The sequence below is a fragment of the Sander vitreus genome, chromosome 11 (assembly GCF_031162955.1).
Source record: "Sander vitreus isolate 19-12246 chromosome 11, sanVit1, whole genome shotgun sequence".
In the NCBI taxonomy this organism is placed as follows: domain Eukaryota; kingdom Metazoa; phylum Chordata; class Actinopteri; order Perciformes; family Percidae; genus Sander; species Sander vitreus.
The window spans coordinates 18,689,411-18,708,575 of record NC_135865.1 but is presented as its reverse complement, the minus strand read 5'-3'; the positions used below and the strand labels follow the sequence as shown (position 1 = coordinate 18,708,575).

General features: G+C 40.3%; 2 protein-coding genes across 7 annotated transcripts in view; one reads left to right on the top strand and one right to left on the bottom strand.

Annotated features, from left to right (window-relative positions):
• Positions 1-886, top strand: part of irs2b (insulin receptor substrate 2b) — a 28,096-nt gene extending 27,210 nt beyond the window's left edge. The window contains exon 2 of the mRNA XM_078262091.1: positions 594-886. Coding sequence (XP_078118217.1) covers positions 594-610 — 17 coding nt within the window. The 3' untranslated portion in view covers positions 611-886. The remainder of the gene's footprint in view (positions 1-593) is intronic.
• Positions 887-15,714: 14,828 nt separating this feature from the next.
• The window catches only part of myo16 (myosin XVI), a 109,957-nt gene continuing 106,506 nt past the window's right edge, over positions 15,715-19,165 (bottom strand). For 5 of the 6 annotated variants that reach the window (XM_078262087.1, XM_078262089.1, XM_078262090.1 and 2 more), the window contains exon 35: positions 15,715-19,150. In XM_078262087.1, coding sequence (XP_078118213.1) covers positions 18,980-19,150 — 171 coding nt within the window. In that variant the 3' untranslated portion in view covers positions 15,715-18,979. The remainder of the gene's footprint in view (positions 19,151-19,165) is intronic. The other variant, XR_013502680.1, reaches the window with a different exon arrangement.

Here is a 19,165-nt window from a genome sequence, read left to right as displayed (position 1 = left end):
GCTATGATAAACACAAAACTGTAACAGCAAACATAGGCCCACTATCATTGTCCAATTGTAAAAAACAATTGTAAATGATCTCACAGAGATATCCCACACAAGAAACATGAAAAGGCCAAAGTTTAACCACCCACCAACAAACCAGCAGTTCTTACAGCTCACTTTCATATGACCCAATATCACACTGCCACTCTGTTAGGACTTGAGAGACCAATAACAAGTGTCATTAATGGCCGCCGTTTATCCTGCCTCTTGACCTGGATGATGGGAGTCAGACTTTCATACTGACTCATTTCTCAAGAATCATAGTTTTAGGTTCTTCTGTTACAAACAGGTAGGTGACACACACACACACACACACACACACACACACACACACACACACACACACACACACACACACACACACACACACACACACACACACACACATAATAGCTTATAGTAGGCTAGATGTTGCTAGGCAGCTTCATCTATTCATTGCTATTGATAATGCTGCTTGTCTTAGTAACAAATAATGCTATTTTATGGTAACAACAAGAGAATAGTGTTATGCAAAGAGTAAAAAATTCTGTCTCTTTTTTTCCCTGTAGTGGTCTTGATGTTGTAATCCACACCTGGACAGGCGCCAAGCATGTCTGCAGACACCTGCGTCAGACTGACTGAGAAAAACAAGAGAAAAAAGAACAGGTCCCCACCCCCCTTTATCCCTCTACTCCATCTCTCTGTGTTTGTCTGTTTCTCTACCCCCCCCCCCCACCCCCACCACCTCTACTCTCTTTGAGTTCGAATGGGTCATGTGACTTCCTTCCTGTTGTTTTGACCCTGGGGTCAGTCTGCCTCAGGGTCAGTGTATCCCCTTTCCTTGCTTATTAAAAACGATCTTAAAATCTCAGTGTCTTTTGCTCCCCCTCTCTTTCACACACACAACCACACGTACAGCCAGGCAGAGCAGGAGAGAGAGGGAGAGCGGTGGGCCTCTGCTGAATCTGATTGAACTTTAGAGGAACTCAGTGACCATGCTCTACTCCTCTTTATGGTGCTCTCCGGATGCCCTTTCCGTCTGTAGAGGACGGCAAACAGTGGGGGGTTGGGTACTGGGTCTTGTTATGGCTAACTCAAATAAAGAACACATTGTTTTGGGTCCAAACATTGACTACTATTAACATCTGTCAGCCACAGTAGATATATCACATTCTTCCTCAGCTTAGACAGCAGTGTATTATGAATGTCCTGCATGTTACTGTGTATTTCATACAGCTCTTCATTTCAACATCAGTTGTCTACGGCAACCATTATTTTTGGCTTTCAAATGAGAAGAAGGTATTCAGGTCTGTATGAAAAATATCATCCAAGGTCATCAGAACATAAAGTGCACCCAGAATCCCTCTGGATTTTCCCATTATCAAAGGTCCTGCTATCTCACAGTGTTCTCACATCAGCAGGCTTCTGTTCCTATCCAAACACCATTCACGACACTTTGCCGATTCAGAACAGGCGTCAGAGTGCCCACAGTGGATCCAGTGTGTTGTCATGGTTACAGATAAGGCTGTGTGTTATCACTCTCTTCAGCTATGGAAAGCACATGACTATGAATTGTAGTACAATTGGTTTATGTGCGTATTTGAGCATGTGTGTGTGTGATTATGGGTACTCGTGCATGTGTGTACACAGTGACAGCGTCACAGGTTGCATAAACAGAATTCTTGAATAGGAAAAAAAGGACATTCATACAATGAGAATTACTTTTAATGACCTTATCACTGAGTTCATAGTCATAGTTACTTTAATCTATAAAGTAATCAGTGTGTATAAAAAAACATCTCTTCACTTATCAGCAGAAACTTTCCTGTCAATTAACTGATTTTTGATTTGGTTGGTTGTCTGTGTGTGTGTGTGTGTGTGTGTGTGTGTGTGTGTGTGTGTGTGTGTGTGTGTGTGTGTGTGTGTGTGTGTGTGTGTGTGTGTGTGTGTGTGCATGGCAAATGCTTCACTCTGTGTACTTCAGCTGACTGAGAGAAAGGGATGATCTCCGTTCTGCTTTTACAGCCTGGGGGAACACAGGGTGCTAAGCAGTCCAAATTAACCTGCCTTCAGCTACGTAACGTTCTGTTCCCAACCTGGTAACAATGAGACCCCTGGCACAGTGGCAAAAATAAGTTTGAGTGCTTTTCTCAGCACCTTATTTAAACAGAGCAAGGTGACCTACTAGTGTCATGCCAGCTATTATGCAACAAGAAGAGTTGAGAGGACAACTTTGTCCTTGCGAATGCTGTGTGTTACCACTCACGTGGAAGACAGAGATATGGTCAGAGATAGAGAAACAAACTTTTGAAAAATTTGAACACAGCTGGATTCATCTATTTATAATAAAATAATGGCTTTTGGGCTTTCTAAATCTGTCACGTTAATGCTGGTAATAGCTTTATGCAAACATGACAGGACCTTGACAGATAGGAATAATGTTTGCTTACAAGCAACAAGCTCAGCCTGACATTCTATCTTCCCAGCTAACTGTAGTATTGAATAGGCAACAGTCCACCAGGTGAATATCTTGCCGACCATGTTGGTGAACAGTTGAATGGAAAATCCAGCGTTTAGGAAAACAGAGGAGCTAATTTAAGGGAAACAACCAAATACAGAAACACTCCAGTAAAAGTGAAATTTTACTAGGTCCAACCGAAGACAGAGAAAAAAAAAGTTACTCAGACATTTATTTAAGCATGAGACCGACATGTACAATTGCCAGCACATTTACGTAATGAAGTATGAGTCTGAAAGGGGCTACACATAAACAGAGACTAATGTATGCAAACACAGCAAACATTTTTGGGCTTCTATAAATGTGGCCACGGGCCCAGAAACCAGCCGCAAATGAGAGTTCAGCCCATTATTGCCCAGCTAGTTATGCAGTCAAATGCGGAGGAGCTGCTGTACGATGGGGCTCTCTTAGGTGTGAGCAGACCTCTGTTAGCACTGCGTACACGCTTCTCTGGAGTCAATCAGGAGCGAGCAAACATTAACCTCCACACCACGCTCTCTGTCTGTCATTGTCTCTTCACACTCACCTTCAGGCTTCCGGGGCAGGATGGGATTTGTTTGCTCATCATAGGACCACTTAGACTTCTTGATTCTGAATGACTGACAGGTGTCCATTCATTTCTAGTAACTGGACAATATAATCGCACACATCTGAGGCAGATGTTTGTTTGTTTAGTTTGCTGTTGTAATCAATGCATACAATGTAGTTGGGGACATAAAGAAAAAAATGCAGAGATGTGGAGACCAATCAGTGTGTGTGAGAAAGACAGTTTACCTTGTCTATTGGACAGAGATTACCAAAACACAACACAAATGTATTATAATTTGGTCCTAAAACAGACCTACACAATAGCACTCTATCTCACCACTATAGCTAATAAAAAGCTGGAAGGAAACTTTTACCTGTACATCGTCAAGGAAGTCTTTGACGGTATACAGACTTAGTCAACATAGCCGGGCCATCGATGAAGACAAATTTGGCAACCAACAGAAGACAAGTTGCACTATACAGACCTGAATGCACCTTACACAAACCAAGGAAACAAATCTTACAAAAAGTCAGTGTCATATGTCCAGAAATTCCCCATAATACAGGTGTGGTAGAAATTCTCTACATTGACATGGGAGACTGTGGAGGCTGTTTCTTGTTTCTTACAGACAGTCAGGGTTGGTTTCTTTTAACCATGACCTTACCTTACCTTAACATTAACCAAGTAGCTGTTGTGCCTATACTTGACTAGGGCACTGACAAATGATGTTGTCCTGATAATAGGTGTTGTAAAATCACAAAACGCCCATATAGGTTATTGTGGAAGGCAATGACCAAAAACTTATTTTGTCGTTTAGTTTGGAGGAACTATTTGGCCTCTATGTTTAAAACAGGAACAGTGTAAGTAAAATTGTGACATCCTGCTTGTTGCAGAATTTAGGTTTGCTACTTCCCTTTTGTGTTCCTCTGTGGAATTTAGCAGAATGTTTTTTTGCTTGTGGTAGAGATGTGTTAACATTCTGAGTTTTATTCTTTTATTTATTTGTTTAGAACCTGCGGAACATCTGCAGAGGTTCCGCCAGAATACTACGGCTGCAGATTTTGTGTGGGCCTGCTTGTGTGGAGCAGAAGTTGTCAAAATGTTTGGCTTGCAATATCAAAACAAGAAACAAACACTATGTTAATTGTCATTGCAAGTGAGCATTCACACAACTGCCAACTGTGATTTTTAACAATAATTTTTAACAATAATTTTATTGCGTCTTTCTGAGCTATTTCACATATAATAGGAAAGCGTCAGGGCTGCAAATAATAAATATTTCAAATTAACAGGAAGCAAACCTGTCAAAGGTTTTAAAATGATGTGTAGTCACTGTAGATCTGAAATGTGTTTTTCACATTTTCGTTCCTCTCCCAACCGCCCATCTTGTGTCCCTACCAGATGGGTTGCAACCTCCATGTGGAGGGCCAGTGCTGTAAAGTGCAACAGTTTAATTCAAGCACCAGTGGATCTCTCCGTCTTTGTGTTATGTTTTGTAATAATTATTATACATAGATAATATGGCAAATCCAGCACAAATATTTAATCCTAATGCTTTTTTCCTATGCAATACCCTAAAGAGCAAACATCAGAATGTGAAATCAGATGAAAGGGGATTTGTTAGAGCTTTACACGTGTTACAGTCATACTCACCTCACAGGCAAAGACAGCAAATGGATAGAAGACTGGATAACTACATGGACAGAAATAACACACTTTTAGTTGCATGTCTGCTATGTTGTATTGTAAGCAAATATTGTCCCGATAGTGCAGACGTGTCGAGGGAGTTATGAGCCATATTTGCTATTGTGTTCTCAGTCTTGTGAACATATAAATCTGTTCTGGTTTTCTTGTAGTCTAAGGTATAACTGCAAGTCCACAATTCAAATTCAGAGATATTTGCTGCATGTCAACACCTTGTCTGTCTCTATTTGCAATTACAAATTTAGATTAAATAAAAACAAACATTTTTCTAATTGCCATACTCTGAGGCTGTTAATTGCCTCTAAGCAGCTCCACCTGTTAACAACATGTATTATTTACATTCACCCAAAATGTTGCATATTTATGGGGCTTGTTATATTCAAATCATGTACATATCCATACACACATGTATAGCTTTTTCCACTTTCACACACAACCAACAAAACTGATTAGTGTGGGTGTGTACACATGCGTCTTTGTGTGCTTGTCAGGCCTTAACCCTTTGTTTTCTTGACAGAAAATGTATGCAGATGGCCCGTGGGTGACTCAAAGGTAAAGTAGGATGGACCAAGGATCTCATTGTAGCACCTCCTCTTTCATCCATAAAGAGGAGCCAGCTGTACTAATTCAATTACTTATAGCTCTTAAGTAGGGTAATTATGAGATTTAATTGGTTGGTGAGTGGTTTATTAGATAGTTAACCAATTCTTGATTTAAAGCTACAGCACTTTGCGGTGCTAATTGTCATTCACACTTGATGGATGGAAGGCATGAGGGGATCTTTATAAATAAACACAGGTCCATGTACATATGTAGGAGCAAAATAAAATGGTAGGGTGTTTTCCGCTCTCCATTAGTCACTGTGTCTCCCTCAGATGTTAAGTGCATAAATTGTCTGGGGTTTTCTCTAATCTTTCATTTTACTGCTGACAGCAGAGAAAAATTAAGGGAGAAAGCTTGGCCACCACACAAAGGCGAGGCCCACGGGACAAAGCCAATACACTTCTGACATTTTCCCTCTGACCATGCTGTATGGCTATTATTATTATTATTATTATTATTATTATTATTATTATTATTATTATTATTATTATTTACCTCATAAATGGTCTAGCTTCTGAATTCCTGAAATGCATAATTGATCTCACTTCCAAATGTACAGATCCATGGAATCGATCAGTCATTTTTCACAAACCCCTGAGTAAGATACACATGTGAGCTGGGATTGCACATGGAATGCCCTTTTAAACCACTGCTTACAGGCGTGTAGTAGGGATGAGACGGATTGATACTGTGGTATCGATACTTTGATACTTACAAGCTACTCATTTTGTATCGATCCCTTTAAAAAAAAAAAAATCAATAATAAAATTACACTGAAAACATGGGTAGCTGCATCACTTCCAACCGTTTTCAACGCTTTTGTATAAAGTTTGTGCCGAAAACAGCCCTGAAGCTGGCCCTTGTCACATGACTGCGGAAATATGTGACGGAACCTAGTGCGCACTGCGCAGCCGCGATCACTTCCGCATCAAACATGTGAGAGAGGGGGAAAGAATGGCGAAGAAAAGAGAAGCGCAAAAACAACAGCGGAAAAAATGAGAGGTGGAGGAAAAAAAGGTGGAGAATGGCAGAAAGAAAATGTAGTGTTGTGTGATGCTATTTTCCTTCTGTCGATACAAATATGGCAAGATGCACCATTTGTGATTAAAAAGTAGCACACAGCAGCAACACAAGTAACCTTTTTAAACATCATAAAACAACACACCCCCTAAGAAGATTAAGAAATCTTAAAGAAAGTGCAAATGTGCATGCTTTTTGTTGGTATTTTATTTTATTCATATTTATGTTATATTTATTTATTGTATTATTATTTAATCACTATTCTCTATAATACTGTACTATTGTTTAACATACACATTTTTATTTAATTGTACTCATATTTGCTTTTGTAATAAATGTGTTTTAATGGCCAGTATGTGTCATGATCGTATTTTCTAAAAGACCCTTATTTGAAAATAAATCACATACCTATTTAAGAAATTATCACTATCAGTTCGGTCATCGGTTAAATTGTAACAAAAAGTATCGATATTGTATCGAATTGAAAAAGTTTGGTATCGCCCATCCCTAGCGTATAGACCACAGTATAGAGTGCTATATGTTTGCTTTTCATGAGTGGGTTGTTAATGTAAACATGACAAAGAGAGATCCTTAGAAAGACGGCCCGAGGGAAAAAAGCAGCATTGCAGCACGATGGTTACGCTGAACTGTCAAGGCCTCCCGTTGCCAACGAAACGATACAGAGGTTATTGAAATGTTTTTTCCCATGAATCCTACATTTCCATAATTTTGTCAATTTCCTTGATGCCTCTATGGTAGAGTGGCTGGTAGCAAAAGCACCTGATGCTATATCTATACCCTTGTAACATTGTATATAACATACGAAAGCAAATGTGAACTGTTGGATTGGTAGTAGAGGGCTGATTTTTTGCACTACACTAAACAATTACACCTAATTCCCCATGATCCCCTGAGTACCCTACATCACAGACATGCATGTGTATATGTGCATGTCCCCGTCTATATGAGCGAAAATATATGTCCGTCTGACCTTGTCAGCAATATAGAGCCTTCTTAATTACCCTGTTAATTAGCTTTATCATCAAAGACTGCCTCAATGTCTGTTAATCTGCTGACTGCTGGGTGAAAAGGGGAATGGAAAGAGGATGATTTCAGTGGCTGCTGTCTGGATTCAAGGAGTGTGGGGCAGATGGGATTTATCTTCTGTTACTGATCTGCTGTCAATGATTTATCACTTTGTTTTCCTTTTTCTAAAAGCATATGAGGACAGGATTACTGTGGTTCTGTACCAAGACACAGATAGCAAGAGATTCTATGGGTTGTTTATCAAGTTCAGATGGGGGAAAGAATTTCCAAGGCGGGTATGTTGGGAGTGCATATGTTTGTTGAGCTATTGACACAATACTTTTGTTTGCATGGGGGCTTTTCACTCTGGGTGGTCAGAGTGAAATGCTCAAATACCATACACTGCAGAGAGAAATGCATTCGTTTACACATTCAATTATCTGTGGTTACAAGTCATTTTGAAGATTAAGGTGTTTTTTTTGGAGATTTGAAGGCATTGGAGCAAGTCGAAAACACAACAGACCTATTATCACCTTATAACATTGTTTAGGCAAAAGTGTTTGCAAACAGTTGCCTTTTTACGCAGACACCAAAAAACATTTATTTAGAGTCGTTTCCAGCCACCTGGGAAAGCTAAGTCCAATATTAATTATCTCATATTCTATCCTTTTCTCTGTTTCAGTCTAACTCCAGAGAAGAATATCTGGCTCTTTAGCAGCTAAATGCTCACTTTGTCCTTCTGTTGTTTGGTGCTAAGCAGGTAGAGTTCATTCAGTTTAACCGAAAACATCTGCCTGCTCCATAGGTTTATCACCTATCATTTATTAGTGATTGTTTGTATAAAGTATTGTGCAGCTTTAAGAAAATTATTTTAATGGGTTTTTTTCCACCACTGTGAGTGGTATGGCTTCAGGCAGTGTGAGTGCATGAGTCTCTGCTTGTGTGAGTTGACGTCTAATCTGGTGCTTTGAAGGCTGATCTGATGTGATTTGATGGATGTGTCTGGAGAGACAGACCTCAAAGTCGTTAATTGAAAATTGAGACAGTGTTGAGATGATGTTATTGATTTTCACAATCTTAGCGAGCAGTATACGGAAGTCCGTGCCATTGTGAGAAATGGGTGAAAAGGTGATGAGGGAACAACAGTGGGGTCAAAGGAGGACAGAGAAAATGTCATGGGGGGGAGGATGAGGAGCAGAGGTGGCAAAAGTAGGAGAGAAGGGATTTTGAGGTTAGGGTACGCAGTAAAGTGGGGGTTGAAAGATGAACATTATGGCAACATTATTGGAAAAAAAGCTACTATCTTTTGGAGCTCAATGTATGTTACGAGCATAAACCTATACAACTGGCAATCATAAAGCCAATGAAGGCTCACAGCTAAGGGAACAACCCTTCTAACCTGTGCCTTTTCTTCACATCATCAATCAGACTGGAGCAAGCCAGTCCCCAGGCTGTTTATAAGTCAACATAAACCCACAAACCCTACAACCAGTGCTCAAGTAATCAATAGAGGTAGGAATCGTGTTTACTTCTGTGTTTCATGGCCTTTGAAATGTCTCAGATGGGCTCTTACAGCTTTCATCTTCTTCCTCTCTCCTGCTGGTCTCTCTTTGCCAAGCACACACACAAACACATAGACACAAAGACAAACAGTACACTATGTCAGTCTGTTTCTGGTGTTTTTGTGAGGGTGGTTTGTGGACCAAAACAAGCACATATGACCAATACCTTGCCTTTTCCTTCTCGTTGTGCATGCCACAAACAGTAGTTGTACCTTACCCCAACACCATTCTGTGCTTCCTAGGAACAATAACAATCTGGGTTTGATCTGGCACTGTTAGTCTGGCTAGACTTCAGAATACTGTGAATGGAAACTTTGTGTTCAGTTCAAATGAACACAGACCCGTAAGTACAACCAAAAACACCTCTTGTTACAAGGGCACCCTTTGTTCTTGTGGTCAAATACAGCAGAGAACAGTTTATTCGAATGGCTCTCTGCATGTGGTGTGACGCGTTTTTGCTGTGGTCATATGCTCTTTCCATCACCAGCTTGTGGTCATCTGCAAGTGGACAACAAGACCCAGCTGAGACACTCAAGCTCCTCTAAGTTACTGTTGTTACACCTGTCAAGCTTACTATTCTAGCACGGCACATATGCAGTTAACAATCATAGCACTGGCAGATATATTTCTCAAAATTCATAGTCATTATTTAAAACAGTTCTTTTCGTTTTCAGACAGAGGTAGACAAAAGCAAGCTTGTCATTTATTGCCAGCAAATCTGCTGGCATGGGCAAAGGCATTACCCGCCTCTCATTGGTTGATTGGTTGGTTAGGTTTAGGCATGAGTAGTGAGTGAGATTGGTTAAGGTTAGAGTAAGAATGTCAGGGTAAGCCAATCAAAGGCAAAGTAGGGCGGGTCATGCATTTGACCATTCATCCAGACCATCAATACTAGCATCAACTTTACTTAAATGCATATTGTTGTGAAGAACTAGCAAGCTGTGCTGAACAGATCATCATAACATCAAACAATCTGACAAGTAATGTATGGAAGCATTATGAATTTAACATCATTAATGGAAAAATCATGCTTAAATGTAAGGCTGTTAACTGACTTTATAAAATACAACTGCCTTAACTTACAGTGTTAGCTTGTCACTTAAGTAAAGCACCAGTGGCACTGCAAATGAACAGAATGTTAATAATAAATAAATTATTGACATAATGACATAATAAATAAAGTGACATCCATATATTTCACAAATTTGATGTTCCAGTTCTGAACAGGTCCTTCGTCTAACATAAACTGTATTTCCACAAAATGTTATGCTAACTCATTGCCTCAATAGTTAGCCGGGCATGCTAACATTTACAGCTTATGTTAGAGCAAATAAATACGCTTTTTTATCCAGTCCGTACACGTATGCTCTCTTTCCTCCCTCAAGCTTTCTTATTGACCATTAAAACAAACACAAATACTATTTATAAACGCTGTGCACACCTGGGCACAAACTGCCCCTGAAAGTAGCCCTGAGGGAGTGATAGAAACCATAGCCAATCAGGGGAATCTGAGGATATATGGCAAAGGTGACCACAGTTAGTGCCATAAATAGAAGGCTGTGTGTTTGATTCAGGACGTGCTGGTGTAGCATCAGGGGGCAACTTGGTCCAAATTACCTCTTGGCCATTTACCCCTCCCTCTGTGTAATGGAGGACCTTTTCAATCCAGAAGAAGTGTCCCCTGTTGCAACAACCCTCTTGTGGTGGTGCTTTGGATTTAGATTAATGGTCAACAGATGTAAGGGAACACCATCGCTGTCCCTGTGTTCTAAGGGGATTTCTGTATAAAAATAATATAGTTGTGTTCAATCTTGCAATCTTTTTGTAGAATACCTACATTGTGATGATGTTAGGGGCTTTTACAAAAACAAATTGTAAACAATTTGAATTGAGACAAAATCATGATCAGCAAAACCCTGAAAATAAAAGGAAGGACACTTCTGTACTGTACTGTACTGGGACACACTATAAATTTGTTAATATGTGGTTGTACCATTTTGCTGCACTTGCATAGTGTGTTTGTTTAAGGAGGTACTAAAAGCAAATCAAAATTAATTACATCAAGTTTTAGTGTCAATAATTGCATTTTTATTTGAACTAAACAATTTTTACAAAACAAATAAACACAGGATGTAATAGGTAGCTTTATCAGTAGTGCAAGTAATGCATGGATGGTAGAAAAACCAAACCAACTAAAGGATGTGCAGCCTAGGACAGAAATCACAAGCAGCACAGGCTCAAATAGGCCTGAGGGACACCTCGCAGGTGCCAACACATTAGACTAACAACTCCCAGCTCCGACAGCAGACTCATGCCGACAGCGAAAAGGGATGACGTTTCTCTTTTCTTTGTCGCAATATGTTCTCAAAATGGTAGAAAATAAGTAAGTTTGAAATGGGTGTGGCACAAATGGATAGATACATCTTGGATCAAAGAATCCAGGAAAAGAAAAAGAACAACTAATAGACAAAGAAACAGACACAGGGGAGTGACAACTGTACCTCACTGATGGTGTTATTGGATCAGACTGTTTCTCCCTACAGTACTTCACTGCTTCCCACTCATCCATATACATCCACATACATATGCTAGGTGTCTACTAGAGCTGTGCAATTTGTGCAATGTACACTAAATATTTATTTTGTTCCTCATCGTGTTCTTGAGCTTGTACAGAACACTGTTATTACTAGTATAACTATTGTCACTGGCTGAGCTGTTCTAGTGCCTATAACCAGCAACCATGTTACAGAGAATTGCTACAGATTGTGCTTCACTTTAATTATCTGGGTTAATGAATGAAGAGGGTTTACTTGAAGTGGCTATTTGTAACTTTCAGTTTGTGTCGATTCTAGCTTTGGACAAAAGCGGTAGTGTTTTTACAACACCTGCTGTCGTAAAGGTCTTTTCTTCACGGTGCTGTATTACCCTGTATATTACTGAGTTAGTGTTACCGGGAGGTCATATAGTTGCGATGAATGTTTTGCTCAGACAGAAAATCCTTCATTTACAATAACAGAGTAAGTTACAAATGCATCATTGCATTTCAAGTGTTGCATACGGTAACTTAGCCTGGATGTATCATGAGCTAAACCGGGTAACGTTATCACTGTCACAGTGTCACGAGCCATAGAAAGCATTGAGAGTTTTTTTTGTAGCAACCAACATAAGAATAACTTAGATTAATATAGTGCATTTCATGAAACCCATGGACGCTTTACACAATTTACAGGCAGACAAGGGAAAAGAAAATAGTAGGCCAACACAAACACAGACCAAAAAGAAATAGAGCTGGGCACTAAATGGAAGGGGGACGTCATTTAATGTAGGCTACTGGCGTACTACCACATCGCAAATGAAATAGATATTACATACTTGAGGGCCAATTTGGGGCTGGTTTTGAATAATTTACAATCCCATACTTGTCTCCAGCTGTTAAAAGCCTGGCCGAGATTGACTTGGGTTTTCGACCATCGTCTGTCTCTATCCCTTTTAGCTTTTAGTTGTTTATTTTGCTGTTTAATATCCTTTTTTCCTGTGATGGTATTGCCCCAGTATCAGCCATAACTACAACAGATAACTTCTGAAATCAAATTAAAATATAATTAGGCCTATATAAAGAAATCTCCTGCTACCTCTTACCTGGCTGGATACTCACTAACACAGGCTTTTTCGGTGTTACAGCGAAATCTGTGACCCATCAAAATGTACTGTAGTGCCGTCTACCTGCCGTAAATCGTTTTGTGACTGTTGCGGGAAAAATCGGACCGGGGCAAAGGCATAAATAAAAACTATATAAAAATAGCGTTATTTTCAGTGTTAGTCTCGTTTGCTGTTACAGGTCATTTATGATCATGATTTCAGAAACATGTAGTTACTTTAACTTGATTTAACAAACTGTCTTTCCAGCGTCATATCCCTCAAGTCTTTTTTTTATTTATTTTTTAATCTCACAGTAAATACTGTACGTACCTGGGTGTGTATGAGTCAGCACCCTCTGGTAGAAGCTGTTAACTGTGACACACACTGACACAACTTCAAACATAGACATGCACACTCTAAGGTGAAGCCTACCAGTAACTACTGCTTGGGGGAAACATTCCTCTAAGGTACTATAGCAGACTATTAAGGTTTGTTTGATTGTTCCAGCTGGAAGGACTTGTGCTTGTCTTGACTTGATTCTGAACTGAAACCTCCGCAGGTTAGTAAATACTTGGTGCTGCAGCCTCCTTATCCTGGCAAATGTCACCTCACACTGACATTACTATTGGACCCTGCAAACTTGTTAAATTTCCTAAAGGGTTTAAAATAAAATAAAAGCAAATTTACTTGTAGTGGTAGTAGTAGTAGTAAAATGAAACCATATCTATGTGTGGTTACCACAGTAATAACTTACACAAAGCACTTGTGCTGCTGTGTTCTACCATGTTCATCTGCCTGTCTGTTCATCACTCTGTTGTAAAACATTAATGGAGCTCAGCGCAAATTCTTTCAGGAAGACTTCTAAAACATAATCACTTTCTCTCTCCTCTAAACGGATCAGCTGTAGAGGTGTTCACTTTTATTTTAACCAATCAGAAGCGGCCATGAAAATCACGAGCCAATCACTGCATGACATCCCTGTTTTAAACCTGTCTCTCTCTCTGCTGCTCAGTTGTCATTTCAGGATAAGAGCACAACCCTCCTCCTCCCCTTGCTCCTCCGGTCTTCATCCCTCACGGCTCCTGGGTCCTCATCCGGCAGGCCTCTACCGACGGCTCTTCGGTGTTGGTCTTCAGGCTCCTCACGCCACCATCAGTGTCTAGACTCCATCGGGGGATTATCCTTCGGCTTTCTACCCCTTTTAAAAATGTTTTGATTTTTAAAATAACGATGGAGTCTAATCTCCAAAGACTGTACATTACAAATCATGCATATGTACACTAAATCTTTGCATATCTGCAACAAAGTCTCTCCTGATTGAAATGTCGATGACTGTGTTTCTCATTTTGCTCTGCACATGCCAATCTTACTTGCAGGATTACTATATGCAAATACAGAGACATTCCCATTGATAAACACATACCAAGCCAGTGGTAGTATGTAACCAAGTATTTTAACTCAAGTATTTTTATGTACATAAGAATAATTGAGGTTCTTGCACTTTACTTAAGTACTTTTTACTTTTTTTACAACAGAAAAATGTGGTACTTTTTTACTCCTCTATATTAGATGATTACTTTGGTTACAAGTTACTTTTTAGATTAAGAGTACTCAAATGATTTAGCATTGCACTCCCATACCAGACTCATGACAGAAACATTAAACATTAATGCAGAACCAGTTGTTTTTTATTCAACACATTATTCTACCTTGTCAAAACCTGACGCCTACATTACCCACAATGCAACTTAACTGCCAACAGTTCGGTCATAGATTACTTTGGGTCATGCTAGTAGCAGCTAATGTAGCCTTGGGCTGTTAAGTTTAAATGGAGTTTCTAGCTGAAAGTATGAATAAGTGGATAACAGATGAAAATTCATGAAAAATGGTCAACATGTTTCAATTCTGAACATTCCATAAATTAATTTGAATGCGTAATATTTCTATGACATTTTGATGTTTGAATGAAGTTGCTTCCAGCATTCACACCCAATTATATAACACTAGGTATAGGGGCCATTCTACATAATAAAAGGATCTGAAAATGTCTTCCACCGCTGCACAAAGCCCCACACTTTTATTACTACATCTGTAAAGTGGCGAACTTTTTGAAGTCAATCGACTCACACAGTTGTGTAGACATCCCAGTATCAATACACATATTAACCCACGTTTCCTCCCGCTTTTGGTGTTCCTGCATATTTACTAATCAGCAGCGGTTTGCCGGCGGAGCCCGCCTGTAGTGTTCTCTGTCCTACGGTTGTCTCCGTCATGCTACCAGGTAGAGCTGAAGATCTTTAATTTCTATCATTTTACACGGGCTCAGGCCGGGCTCGGGCTCGGGCTTGCGCTCCAGGTTGCGCGGTAAATGAGTGGTCAGGTGATGCGTTTCGATTAACGCGAAAATGGATGCTGAGGAGGTGAAACGGAGGCTGGTCTCTGGCGATCTGGCTATCTGGCTAAGTGAGTAAGTGTATGCCTAGGCCTATTTAGAGTGCTGAGATGTTACGATGTTACAGAGGACTTATTTTATTTCTTTGTTCCATCTTCCAAGTGGCCTATAGCCTACGTTAGTCATGAATAAATTATGTTAAAAAATGTATAAATGACTCATTCTTGACAAAAGGCAGAAGAGCTGTGTGCGTGCGCACATTTGAATAATGTCGGGCTGTAAACGGGTTCGGGTTTTTAAAAAGCTGTCAATCAAAATGTACTTGTCAGGCTCGGCCAAATTCTGTCGGGCTTGAGCCTTGTCGGGCCTGACTTTTAAGGCCCGATTACAGCTCTACGGCCCTGTACCCATACATCCATGCCCTGTACCGGGTTAGCTTCTGTTTCAGGGAAAGGGGGCTTTGCGTTCTCCTTTACCTTGTTAAGGTAAGCTAGGTTAGCCTCCTTGTGCGCGCTTCTCAAATGTACTTTCATATTTGTGGGATTTTTCCCTTTAACAAATTGTCCACATATTTTACCACCTTCCACTGCAAGCCACTTGCTTTTATCTGACACAGTCATTCTCACTCTCACTCTCTCTCACACACACACACACACACACACACACACACACACACACACACACACACACACACACATTGACACAATTGTGCTTTATTGCTGTACAGGTACAGTACTTATAAAACATTGGGAACATAATAATGACATATCACATACAATCTTTTTTTCTTTCCACAAACACATATGTATGCAGGTTAAAATAGACTTTATGTCATGTACAAAAGAAAGACTACAATAAAAAAGCAAAACAACACTATGAAAGGCAGTGAGATACCCCTGCTTAGGTGCTAAAATATTGCGTTTCTCCAGACAACTATAAATGGACTGGGGACAATAAAATGGCCATTCTACACTGGCTGTAGCACCAGAGAGCTGATCTCAGAGCAGAGCACTTTAAGATTCCTGACTAACAACAATGACTGGCAGTAATCTGGCTGCCAGTTTGGTAATGCTTACGACAGACTGAGCTAGGTCTTCAGGGATTGTGTATGATGGAGCCGATATGTGTGCGGATCGGTCCAGTTAAACGTGGATGTAGATGGCTGACGAGTGTTTAGATTAGAGACGGGACAGTGCAGTGATTCACAGTGCAGTGGGAAGCAGTTCTTCACATTAGACAGCCTTTATCTTTTCAGCATAAGCACGTTATAAAGGGCCACACCCAACGTGTGGTCATGCAAGGTAAAAAGCACTGATATGCTTTAAAAGACAATAAAAACAATTCATCTCCTCATTTTGTGATTTCAGTACACACGGTAATACACAAAACCATAACACACATGACTAACCAGAACCCTGACCATAATGAAGGACCAATATAGAGGCTATACATTCTCTTTTATTGGCATTGGCAAGGTTGATCTTGGTTCCTTTCTATTTTGTTTAAATCATTGTGTGAATGAGCTGAAACTATGATAAAAAAATGTTTGACATAGTTCTGCATCGCAGTCCTACTCATGCAACCCCAATCTCAGCACACAAGGTCTGAAACATGACACATATCAATAACTTCTGCAATAAGAAATTCTGCATTGTTATTACCTTGCTTTTAAAAAAATGGACTGCATACATAACTTCTGAAGACAATAATCACATTAAGCAGTCAGATACACTGTTTAGATACAGGCGCATGTTCCAGTAATAAGATACACAGGGTTTCAGGCAGTGAAAGAAAACTTTGCATTTATACATTCAGCCAGTCAGTCAAAAATGCAGCTCAGCTGATTTGCCATCTCTGTTGTAAATATCAGTGATCTCCTCTAATTCCTCTTGAATATTTGTGCACCGACAGCAGCTGAAATCGATCCTGTGATAGCGCTGCTAATTTGTAAGGCTGAATCAATTAGACACATTGTGGGTGATCAGCGGGAATGAGAAATCAATCAGAGCTATTGATACTATGTGGCTCTAACAATCCAGACCGATATTTGTAGATCAAACAGCTTGTTGAGACACACCCAGCCCATTACAGAAGTCAACACAACACCACATAAACATTGTGCAATAAAACATCCAAATGCAATGAAAACATCTGCCTTGCATCATAAGAACAGAACAACGGGGTCAAGAGGGGAAAAAAACTAATAATATTAAATAGAGTATAAATAATTTCATAGCCATAGACAATCATTCTGAAAAAAAAGATATTCACATTTTAAAATAAACCACTTCTCTTTACCTCAGTCATTGCATCTAACCCAAGACATTCTTAAATCTCAGTTTCACCGTCATAGACAGTATTATCTCATCTCTTCCTCGTCTTTCAATTCAATCTCTGTGCTTTCCTGCTATAGTAAAAGCTAGAACATACAACACTGGTCACTATTTACAAAGCGGTTACAATGGAAACACCCGTAGAGCTGGTTTGATCCATTAGGAAGGTGGGGGCAGTGTCAAAGACCAAGTGGGGGAAAGGGGTCTGTTTGGTAGGGTCAAACGGGAAAGGAGATGAAGGAAGGATGGGGAAGGTGATGGGTGTCTGTGCGAACACACCTATGGTGGAGCAATCTGTACAATAATCGAGTTCATCTGTGCGCGAGTTCCTGAGCTCTGCACAGTCTCCTGAACAACACTGAACACATGAAACTGTTCAGATGCTGATGAGACTCAATGAGAGTTAAGTCGCTACATTTCAAGTGTAGACTGTATTTTTTCTCCACCTTTCGCCATGTTCTTCCGATCTATTTAGAAACGGTCGCGTGACTCCCCACTGAACCGCAGTAATAGCTATGATTTGGTCATTTATGTCAGTCTGTGGATATGAATATAAGGGGACTACTGTATACATCCGTTTTCATAACTATACTTGTAAGTTTAGACAGATCTTTCACAAGTTGTCACTTTGGCACAGAGTTCCATGTTCACAACATGAACTATATACCTGTCAGCTAAAGCTATATCGTTTTAGCTTTACCTTTATACCTTAAAACAAAGCAGTTTTTTTTTGTTACATAGCCTTTTCCTAGTAAAGGTAAGTGCAGTAGTTTGCATTTTGGCCAGAGGTTTTTGTTCCTCAAAGGCTGGTGGAAACAATGGGGAAGAGAAGAGTGCACCTTGGGATATTACTGAGGTTACCCTGACCCCTGGTTGCTCGTTGCCAGGGCCGCAGTAGCACCTAGAGCCTAAACGTGAGAGACTAAGCAAGTGCTGTACCTGAAAAGGTTCCATGTTTAAGCCAGTACACAGATTCTAAAAACTGCAGGTGTACAAAGGCGTCGTCGTAAACTTCAGAGAGGTTTGAGATTTGGGGGCGCACACACAAGCATTCATGGTAACATCACAGGACAGCACGTCAAGTATAATCAGCACCATGTTTTGGGGTGGAGCTCATTTGTGCGTAACAGAACAACTTGAAACAAACAGACTAAAAGGGCCATTTAATATCTGACTACTATGAAAACACTAATCGTCTGCTCTTTAATTCAGCCTCTCATTAATGGATGTCATTCATTCTGTCTCAGAAGAACTGAAAATAAATAATGACCGTCTGTTGTTGTTAATAAATTCGTTGATCACAAAAAACAGCTCCCCATGGACCTCTATGGTTTCCCACATTTTTTTTCATAGAAAACACTTGTCAGCATCACAGAGTGCTGAGCTTTTATCATATAGGTTGGGGAATCCTCCACAGTCGAGGTCAAAGGCGCAGAGGCAGGACCTTCAGCCCAGGGACAAGGCTCACGCTTTGGAGCTTGGAGCTTTCACCTAGCCCCTGGGCATTGAGGTTACTTGGTCCACTTTGAAGAAAAAAAGAAAAAAAAAGAGCATGTGCGAGTGCGGCTGAAGAGAAGGAGAGGGAGGAACTTCACAACCAATAATTGTGTCTGCATCACACAACCTCTGTCATGGAGAAGCCTTCCTGTTGGTCCAGAGCAGTGTGGGAGGCAGGGGTGGGGACTGAGGTGGACGGTGCTTCCAGTCACCCCGCCCCTCACACTGCACACGCCGCCCTCGCAGAAGCTCCCCAAGGGCGGCACTCTGATTCCCGTTGGACAGACGTAACCGCTGGAACACCTGTAGCGGAGATGA